This window comes from Helianthus annuus, chromosome 14 (assembly GCF_002127325.2).
Source record: "Helianthus annuus cultivar XRQ/B chromosome 14, HanXRQr2.0-SUNRISE, whole genome shotgun sequence".
NCBI classification, from domain to species: Eukaryota; Viridiplantae; Streptophyta; class Magnoliopsida; order Asterales; family Asteraceae; genus Helianthus; species Helianthus annuus.
The window spans coordinates 128,052,612-128,063,547 of NC_035446.2; the positions used below are offsets into that span (position 1 = coordinate 128,052,612).

A 10,936-nucleotide genomic window follows, 5' to 3' on the forward strand; every position below is an offset into this window, starting at 1 on the left:
TTGACTTTTGCATTGACTTCAGTTCTGACCCGTTAAAGTTTGATTTAGATATGCCTTAGGACTCTCTTAGGACCAGGTTACATGATGGTATAACCCTCTGTGACCGGTTCGTCGTTTGTCCGAGTCTTTTACACATTTCCGTTAAATGCTTAAAAGTTGACCGTAACGCCCTTTATAAATAAAAACGAGAATTTCGGACACGTGAACAGATCATAACCTTGGTTACTGATTTCTAAGCATGTCCCTAAAATTTCACGTCAATCCGAGGTCCAGAATATGAGTTATGCTAAATAGCGCAAATTGCGAAACTTTAGTAATTAAATAGCGCAATTAGCATAACGCCTACCTAAACCCGGATTTCGACACCAAACCTTTTACTCACTGATGTAAAATCATATTTTGGGATTTTTAAAGATTTTTAATTATTTTTAACCTGCTCATAACCTGCGATTATGGCAACGGTTCGGTAAATACCAAATACGCCCTTTTCGGCCATAACTTGAGTTCTACAAGGTCTTTTGACCCGATTCCAGTTGCTACTGATTTTAAATAATAAATAAAGCATTTTAGACTTTATAAGCTGTTCGGGAAACTCCGATTTCCTGTAGAACTCTAAAACCTCTTTTATAATCTTTAAAAAGACCAAGATACCCCTACGGGGCATAATATGAACTTAAACTCGTTACGGGCATTACGGAAGGTATCCTACTGATACCACAACCTCTTTAAGGCATATTGACTTAGGAAATCAGTATAGGACTCCTACGGTTACCCGTTGCGCCTTTAGCGCGCACGGTTCGGCTTATGTAACTAGTTTACATAAGTCAGCCGAAACGGGTCAAACCATATTGTTTTGACCCCAAAATCCAGAGTATGATTATTATACCCATATAAAACAAGTCTTCAAACTTGTTGGGTCAAAATCACACTCCATTCACGGTTTTCGCCTTTCACGCGATTAAACCGTAACTATCCTTTGAAACTGACCGGTCTAAGCTACGGCAAATATAAAGACCCGTTAGGATTCTAATAGGTTATTTTAAAACCTTCGTTCCAGAATAGGAGACCAGTAAAAGCTATCTGTAATTTATTCAATTAAGGATTATACTTGCAAAGGTAAATACTTTTAACTTATTTTCCGTTATACGGGCTTGGGTTACGGTATCTAAAATACCGCTTGGTCGGGCAATTGACCCCAACTCATTTGTAGTTGGGTATTATCAATGTGACCCGTTTAAAAACTTGTTTTGTTGGCTTAACGCCTTTGGGGGCTTAATGACCATGTCCCGGATATCCTTGGCAGCATTTACGAATGGCCACGACCTTGACATCCCGGTGTAGGCGTACACCCGGCATTATGTCTATAATTATAAAAGTGTAGCCGTTGGTTACCCGCCACGGTTTTATACTATGTGGTGTGTCTATTATACTTTAACTCGACACGACTCGGGCGACCGAACGCATAGTAACATGTAATTCTTTACAAGATTTAATTATAAATTATCCCAATATATAAAGAGTTTGTGCCTTGAGCATTTAAACCAATTTTATTAAACATTTTACAAAAGTGTCAGTTGAACGTATTTACCAGTGTAAACTGACGTATTTTCCCTAAAAAGACTAAATGCAGGTACTAGGCATAATTGGCTGGGATTTCTCCTTAGCATCATTAGAAGTCTCGCAAGCTTAAGATGCCTGAAGTCTGTTGAACAATATTTTTGTTATTTTTATTGATCCCCTGTGGATTATTATTTCAACAATGGTGATACATTGATATTACACTTAAAGTTGAAATATATTATCTTTATGCTTCCGCTGTGCATTCATATAATTGTGTGGTTTGACTATATTATTGCCAACTACGTCACGGTAATCCCCTACCGGGCCCACCGGTGATACACGTGGAAAGCGGGGTGTGACACTCTCTCCTCTCAATCAACCCACTCAATCATCGGTGATTACACACCGATTTTGGTAACCTCTCACCCACTCACCGAACGGTCAAAACATGAGGGTATGGTCACCGCTCGGTGACTCCCCCTCCCCGCTTAACTCACCGAAGATTATACCCCCCACCCTAAGCAGTTAATGCAGTAAAAAATCGGATATCGGTCAAGGACCAATATTTGAGATATAGGTTATTGCAGTGGGATATCTGTAAATTTAATATCATGTAGAATTTATATATATATAGCAATTTAACACTAACAAAGATGATGCAGGTATGCCAAAATAACGTAGTATAAATGTCGTTTAAGATGCTTCATGTATTTATTATTAACATACTAATTATAGCTATGCAATATTAAAAAAAAATAGAAAACACACCATGGTTTTTAAAAGAAGAAGACATTAGAAAGAGGAACAAAATGGGAAGAGAAGCGGCTGATATGAAAAAAAAAAAAAACAGTGCCAAAAGTTATATATAAGTTAAGGGTTTAAACAGTGAAAGAGAAGTGGCAGATGGAGACTAGTTTGTAATAAACAACCAAGCTATATATAACCGTATAAAACCAAGTTATATATAAGCAACTGATTCTATTACTAGAAACTAACATAACTCTATTGTATGCTATATAACCAGTTATTTTCCAGAAAACTGGAAGAGGGATATATCTGCTTTTTACTTTTTGTAGTAGTGATGTACAATATGTATGTACAGATTTTCTTGTTGATGCGTTGGATTATTCAATTTCCAAGCTGTGAGATTGTGTCATTGGGAACTCAAATCTCCGGTAAGAAGCTCGAGTCGTGTGATCTTCGTGCAAAATATCAACTTTGATATGTTTCGAGTTCTTTTCAGCTGGTAGTCCAACATGGTTGGTTCTTATCCTGCTTTAAGGGTTGTGCTATGAGTCATATTTTCTTCTTAATGCAGTCCGACCTTGATTAATCAGTTCTGTTTTTATTATTAGCTCATTTTTATTACAGAAAAACTAAAGAAAACTACCATGTCATTCAAAGCCAGAAATAAAGTTTGGGCACATAAACATGCTCATGAAATTACATTTTCACCCCTTTTGCCACCTATGGTTCATAAGTCTACATAGTTTTATGCAAAAGTCACATGAATGGTGCGTGTGCAGTGGCGAAGCTTGACCCGAATGACGGGGGGTCGAAAACGTATATACCCAAAGATTTCTATAGAACCGGGGGGTCGAAAACGTATATACCCAAAAAATTCTATACGAAAACTACATATATAACACTACTGGGCGAAAAGTTCGGGGGGTCCCCCCTCTTCTATACTTCGCCCCTGTGCGTGTGGTCTGTCTAGATTTTAGTTTCGTCCGTATATTTGAGAAGTCACACATTTGGGTCCAAATATATGACATTTTCGTCACGAAATTTGATTTTTAAGACAGTGATCAAACTTTGATGTCATATTCAAAGAACAAAGTTATTAGGTTAGGGTGTTCAGAGGGAGATGTGTGAGGTCACTATGACATTGACCAAATGGAGGATGTGTTAGGGTTTAGAGCATTCACATCCAAATAATCAAATTGTGTGTGTAGTGTTTTTAAAATATAAAAAGTATAAAAAGTGGTTGTGAGTGGAGGAGAGAGAAAATGTTACTGTTCATCTGTATATTTGGGGGGACACTGTTCACCCCCTATAATTTTTTAATATATTTTAAAAGTGGTTGTGAGTGAAGGAGAGAGAAAAGTTAATGATAAAGGTATAAAAAATATTATTTAATTGAAAACGAGAGAGAAAATGTAGTGTTTTTTAGTGTAATTTAGGGTGAAAATATGGTGGATTGGATGTGAATGCTCTTAGGAATTAGTTGGTTCTCTAAAATCATATGGTGAGGTAGGGTGTGTGTGAATTAGTTGACCTTTTCCTAAAGATTCAAACCTTTTTATGGTATTTTAGTTCTGTAAAATCATATAAACCGAATTAGGGTTACTATGGGTACAATCAATTTCCAAAACATTAAACATGTAGTTACACTAGGTTATCACCCGTGAATACTCACGGGTTGTTAATCTATCTTTAAAAACAAATAAAGTATATATATATATCTATATAACTATATAAAGCATCTCCTATGTCTATAAAAGTAATTTTCATCCTTTTTTTTAAGATGGCATACCAAAAGTTAGAACAAATTTCTATAGTTTTACATTTTTCTTCCTTTTCTACCCTTATAGATTGTAATTTTACCGAAAATACAAGTTTTGAAGCAACATTTACAAGAAACCTCAAACATCCGACCAATTGAAGAGGAGAATGAAACGGTGGATGCAATTATTAATGAAATCAATTAGGTTAGATGATTGATATTAATTAGGTTTGATGAATGAAACCTGATCGTTATCTACTCTTCATTCATCTTCCCATTATATTCCCAAACAAAAGTATTATAAAGAGAGAGAGGGGCAATAAAAATCACTTATTCGAAATCGGTTGAGCTCTCAAGCATTGAATCGGTTCCTCATCCACCGATTTTCCTGTTACAATTTCTTCATGTCCGGTTGATGCTTGATTTTGTCTTCGAATCCACTTCCTCAGGTTTAGATTTTTTTTTCCTTTTTTAGTTCTGATGTTTATTTTGTAGTCAATGATTGAAATACAATTTTTTTCATTTTCTTCTTTGTTGTTGCAGATTCGATTCTCTGACTTGCCGGAGCTGGTGTCTTTTTGAATTTCAAGGTGAGATATTGTTAATTTTCATGTTGAAAGATAGAATTGGAGGTCAGGGTTAATTGATTTTCTAATTTCATGATTTCAGTTTGAAACTATGAAGTTTCCAAATAGAATCTCTCTTAATTTCATTCTTTTATTGGAAAATTTGTGTGTTTTACTGTTTCAAAAGGGAGAATTAGGGGTTAGGGTTTGTTGGATTACCAATATTCAATTACAATCAGACGTACAGATTGTTGTTTATAGCGGGTTTTCCTTTCTGGTGGATGGTTTCTCTGAGATTTTCTATAGCCTAAAGAAATTTGGTTACCCTATGCGTGTGCTAATATGTTTCAATTTCATGCTAATTATTAAAGATTATTTTGAGTTTGAATTTATTCCATTTGATAATCTGAATTTGTGAGTTTTGATGGTCATTTGGAGCTCAATTGCTCAAAATACTTTTTTTTACCTTAATTTGTTAATATGCAGTTAGCTCTTTGATGCTCTTCTTGGTATTGACAGGAGGGATACGTCACAATTAATTTGTTCTTTAAAAAGTTGTCTACATGTTAAAATTTCCAATTTGTTTCTAGAAGTAGAACATGGCAATTGTGATGTCTACATAGCATCATGGCAGCATCCTATCACTGATGCCAAGAGGCTCTCTGAATGGTAAACTTCAATTTTCTTTCTTTTTACTAGAGGTGACAATATGGATGGGTTGGGCAGGGGATCAAAATGAGTAATTCTTTCATATAGGTTGAACAGGTTGGGTTGGCCCAAAACATTTTTTTTGGTAGATAGGGTGTGCTAAATTTGACTATTAAAGTTATATACCTTGAAAAATATCAGTCACAGTGTTCTATAATTCTATTGTCCACAATTGTAAAGGGTATTCGGTTATTGATTGATCATATTTTATATTTTCAGTGCACGATTGAGGGTTTGCGCATGACTCTTCAACCTCAGCCTCAAGTTTCAACTGGTATGGGTGTGAACAATGAACTATATACACAGGTACTTATTTGATATATTGTTTATATGGTCACTTTTTTTTCCTTTCTCATTTGCAATGCTTATGTCTTTTTGTCATGTTTTTAGGTTGAAATAGATGGGGATGTGTGGGGTAAGGGACTTGGGATGACATGGGATGAAGCTAAGATGCAGGTACATATCTGTACTATATTATCATAATAATGTTTTTTTGGCTTAAATGATTTAGGAGGTCTTATTCAATTAATCCTAGGGGTGTTTATAAACTGTTAAACCGACTGTACTAACCAAACCGAAGCAAGTCTGCCGGTTTGAGATCCAGATGGTTCGGTCCGCTATAGAACTTGGAACAAGCTGTTTAATAAAACCGGACGTTTACCCTTTATTATTAGTATTTTTTTCATTTTTGGAATATGCAAATTTAATGTTTTTACTTTACTCTTCAGGCTGCAGAAGCTGCTTTTCAAAATCTGAAAGCAAAGATTGGCCAATTCCCTCAAAAACGTCAACTTTCTTCTAGGTCTGTTCTTATAGAAATGTAAACCCAAAATATTTGAAAAGGTTGGCATCTTGAAGAATCATATAACAAATTTATTTGTTTATTTGAATCAGATCATTTCAAGGAATGCCAACGAAACGGTTTCGACCAGAGGACCCTAGAGTTATGCAAAGAATGGCAGCATCAGCAAGATACCCCAAGCACAACGCCTCTCTCATTCCTTGACAAACTTGCAAATCTTCTTGCTACAAATTTCCAACCATACCTTGGGACGTTTTGACTTACTTATAGCCTATATCTTAGAGTGTGATATGTCTAAAGGGACGGTTTTTTCGGTCGTAACATAGTTAATTTGTATAGAAGGTTTTACACTTTATCAGCGCGTTGGGCTAGGTTGACCCAAAGCACTTTTAACGTGTGTGTTAAATATGGTTATAAAAAGTGTATGGTTTCAATAAGTATATATTATTCTTAATAAAATAAAGTGATTTATTATATTCTAATGCATTAAAATTTTGGTGAATTTCAACCCATTTGACCATTTTCTTTCAGCCCAACTTTCTTTTTTATATTTGACTTGCTTGACCCGTTAGAGAATAAACATAACCTGAACTGACTCATATTAAATTAGTTGAAAATTTCTATCCTTTATATCCTGATCTTTGACAAACCAATTGGGTATAACCGGGTTTTCATTTCAATAATGAACAGGTACAATCTCGAGCCATTAGCAGCAGCTGCTATCAACATATTCTGAGTCATAGTTTACATTCAGAACGGAAGACCTGCTGTTTCATATTTGTTGTTTCTTGATATCAGTAATTCTTCGTGATAATTTTTTAATTTTTTATATACAGGATCATGACTTGGATCACATATGTATGGGTTTGATGGCATAAAGGGATGGAAATGGGTATGAGTTTAGTTTCTAAACCCAACCCTTCAAGTTTTGATTAGTATCAAACCATACATAACACTATCAAGCTCATAACCTCAAATCCTGACCCTGAAACCAAACACCCCATAATGATGAATACACATGCCACCCACATATTCTAAAGTTTGGATTAGGCTCGTCTAACTATCAATATAATTTTTTCTGGAACATACTTTTCTTGATGTGCATTTTCCTCTAGCTGATCGTTTATGGATGCTAATGGTGTTGTCTTTTATATGATGTGATTACTTATTTTCGTTCTTTTTTATTTTGTAAGCGATCTGACGTCCTCGGCTGTTTAGGAAAAACAAGCGGAAGTTCATTTATGTCCGTGAATGAAATAAAACCGGAAGTTCATTTTTGTAAGCGATCTGACGTCCTAACTTAATCGTATATTCATGCCCGGTATTATCGACTCCGCCGCAACGCGCGGGTCTCCCACTAGTATATGTTGAGTAACTAAAATTTGTCTGATGTATAAGGTGTATAAATAAATTAGATGTGTATACTTCTGATATAAATGATTCATGTTAGTTAAGACAAAGGGATTGTATGAATCAAATTATAATGGCAATCTGAATTGACAATACTAAAAAAACAAACGCATTGTACCATAAACATAAATAAAGGGGGATCGAAAAGTAAATGTAAGATATATGTTTTTTCGGGTTTTAAATAAACAATGTAAGTCTATTACTGTAGCACTTATGATTGCTGGAGTTTCGTAACCAATAACTTGGAATTCGTTTTAGACCAGTTGAAAAAACAATCGTCACCTAAGGAAATATGTTCAGCTTCAAGTATATCAGGCCATCCAACAACACCGTACCTATTGTCGATAAAATATGAAAAAAATTGTTAGTAATACATATAAAAATAGGGTAAAAGATACATTATAAATTTGATAATAAATTGATTGACAAACCTTATTTAACCATCAATATTGAGTGTATGAAGATTCTTAACCCAAGTATTTCCTTTTATAACTTTGATCTTTACTTCAGACAACTCATTAAACCACTTAAGTCAGTAATCAATTTCGGAAGAATCTACATTTTGTAAAAACATTTAAAATATGAAAATGTTATTAAATGAAAAACACTAAAAATTAAGAAAAAACAAACTGAAAAAAATCATAGTATCATACCAATTCATTAGTTACTTTCATGGCAAAAAAAGGATAGTTATGATCGTCACTAACTTGTCGATAACCTTCCACATTGCTAATATGTTCATATTCTGGCTCAATCAAAGGAGTGTTGTTTAACAAAACTTGACGACCGTGTTTATTGAATATGGTAATATTAAAATGTTTCACGTCGTTTATTTTAAAACACAAAATATCACCAGGATTTAACCTAAGATCTTCAATAAATTTAAACCAACCATCAGTAAAACAGTAATTTAGACCTATCTTTCTAATACGGACTTCCCATTTATGATTCTCGGATACGTTAAGTATAACCTTGTTATCCGGTAAAGGATAATCATAATGTTTAGAAAGAAAAGTATCTAGTAGAACCTGTAAAAATGAATTATTACAAATTGATGAGTATTATGTTTTCTATAAGTCGAGAAAAAAAAAGAATAAAAATATATAATAAATTTACGTACCATTGGACTTTTTAAAGGATTTTGAATAATTTTACAAAATGGTTTCCCCCACTCTTGATTTGGATCATGACAGAAGAGCTTGAACTTAAAAATACGATCACCAAGATAGTTAAAAATAATAAAGAAATATTCATGGCCAAAGTAGTTTAAAACCTCAGACCATCCATCGGTAAAGTAGAATACATCTTCTATTAATTTGATAACAACACTCCATGAATGCGTTTCATCAAATTTAAGAGTAACTGTTGAGGATTGTAACTTATTCATCCATATAAATCGACTCATACTTATAGGTATTGCCTGAAAACCAAAAGAAGTAACGGAAATTTTATTTCAAAGAAAAGATAAAACAATACGAATGATTAGTTTAAAAACAAAAATAATGAAAGTTATGCACCTGTTGAATTGAAAGCGGATCAAGTATAGTTATGATAAAATACGGACCATGCCGATACATTTTAACGCAAAGACGAAAATTCAGAGAGATCACTAACAATCAAATAGCACAAGAGCACATAGAATGAAAGAAAAAAATAATGAGTATCTATTTATAAGAGAAAATTGCAACATTATAATTAAAAATACAATAGATTCAGAAGTTGTTGAAACTATTTATGTAAATTATTATTCAACTTAATCTTGCCGAAAAAATACACGAAATTAATGTAAATGGGTAATAAAAATCTAAGTTATTTTTATAATGTTGGTAGCAATAAAAAATTTAACAGATTTATAAAATCTGGTTACTAAATAGTAAATATCTATTTATGTATAATATTTAATTAAATAATGACAAAAAAAAACCTTAAAGTAATATAATATAAGAAACCGATATATACAAAATTAAAATATCAATATTTAAATATTAAATTTAAAATACCTAATGCAATTATCATATATCAACTGACATCTGCTTGTATAGGCTTAACATCTTCAAATCAAAAGTCACAAGGATCAAGAAAGTTGCAAACGGCGGTGGAAGAAGAAAAATTGGTAAAGTTACTTTACCGACTTATTTTCCGATCATTTTTCCGGTAATCTTCGCTTTGATTTAGAAACTAATTATCCAATCAGTTGAACACCAAATTTCGCTTTCAGTTATTTGACCGACTTGTTGCCGGCGATTATTGTAAAATTACACATGAAATCAGGTCTTAGTTTTTCTCTGAAAATAAATGTTCTGTATCTTATGTGTATAAAAAAAATATTAGATTGCATTGCATGTCTTTCAAAGTTAAGAATTTCGGTTAATTAGATTATTTGGTTGATATATTATGTAGATCTTTTTTTGAAATTTAAAAATTCCTTCATGAACATAGTTATTTTGATGTTTGAATAGGTTATAACAAAAAAGTTAACCTAAAAATTGTTTTTTCTTGAATGATAATGTCTTTGTATGCGGCTACTAAAAATTTATAACTGAAATCTGATATAGGTTTTTATAAAATTGATTGTTGTATATGTTATGTGTATCTAATAAAGATTAGATTGTATTGTATGTATTTCAAATTATACAATTTTGGTTAATAAAGTTATGTGGTTAATATATTTTGTGTATCTTTTTATGAAGAAAAATATGTTTCTTTTAGTTAATATTGTTATTTGGATGATTGAATAGTTCATCATGATCACTAAAAAAAAGAGTTATCTTGTTATAAATTGATCAACAAAATATATATTTTTTTTAGTTGTAATCCAATACATTGATACGATAACAGTTAATTTGTTATTTTTATATGTATATTGTATATTGTATTATTCAAGTTCAATAGTAAATGTTTCTAACAGTTCTTGTTATGATACAGGTATATAAAAATGAGTTTATCATGTGTAGCTGTGTTAGATGATGATTCCTCGTTAAAAGTGGTATGCAACAAATGTTATAAAAAAGTATATATAAATTGTGTTACATATGATTTTTGACATAAATTTATACACAGGTCCTGCCAACTGATTTTGTTAAGACTGTATATGGTGATTATTGGCAACGAAGAAAATTAGTGATACATCATGAAAGTCAAAAAACTTGGCCAGTTTCTTTAAGAAGTGTAAGCGGGGAATCGGTTATCACTGACGGATGGAGTGACGTGGTAAGGGATCTTCAGTTGACAAAGCAAACGTTATTGCGCTTTAGGATAATCGAAGATAAAAATATGCAAATGGATTGTTTCGTCGATAACATGTGTGGTGAATCCTTTATAACAGTAAACCGTTACGGCGTTTTAAAGATAATAGTAAGTATACTAATATGTATGAATCACTTT

At 32.8% G+C, this 10,936-nt stretch overlaps 1 protein-coding gene across 5 annotated transcripts; it reads left to right on the forward strand.

Annotated features, from left to right (window-relative positions):
- Positions 1–4,223: 4,223 nt before the first annotated feature.
- Positions 4,224–6,634, forward strand: LOC110905887 (RNA polymerase II C-terminal domain phosphatase-like 1). 5 transcript variants are annotated; one of them, XM_035983249.1, is made up of 7 exons: positions 4,224–4,515; positions 4,610–4,656; positions 5,119–5,301; positions 5,560–5,646; positions 5,731–5,796; positions 6,069–6,142; positions 6,235–6,634. In XM_035983249.1, exons 3-7 carry the CDS (start codon positions 5,299–5,301, stop codon positions 6,344–6,346), a joined length of 342 nt encoding a protein of 113 aa, XP_035839142.1. In that variant the 5' UTR covers positions 4,224–4,515; positions 4,610–4,656; positions 5,119–5,298; the 3' UTR covers positions 6,347–6,634. The 5 variants fall into 5 exon arrangements, with proteins under 5 accessions (XP_035839142.1, XP_035839143.1, XP_035839144.1 ...); XM_035983250.1 differs by having other exon boundaries at positions 5,152–5,301; XM_035983251.1 differs by having other exon boundaries at positions 5,223–5,301.
- The last annotated feature ends 4,302 nt before the right edge of the window (positions 6,635–10,936 follow it).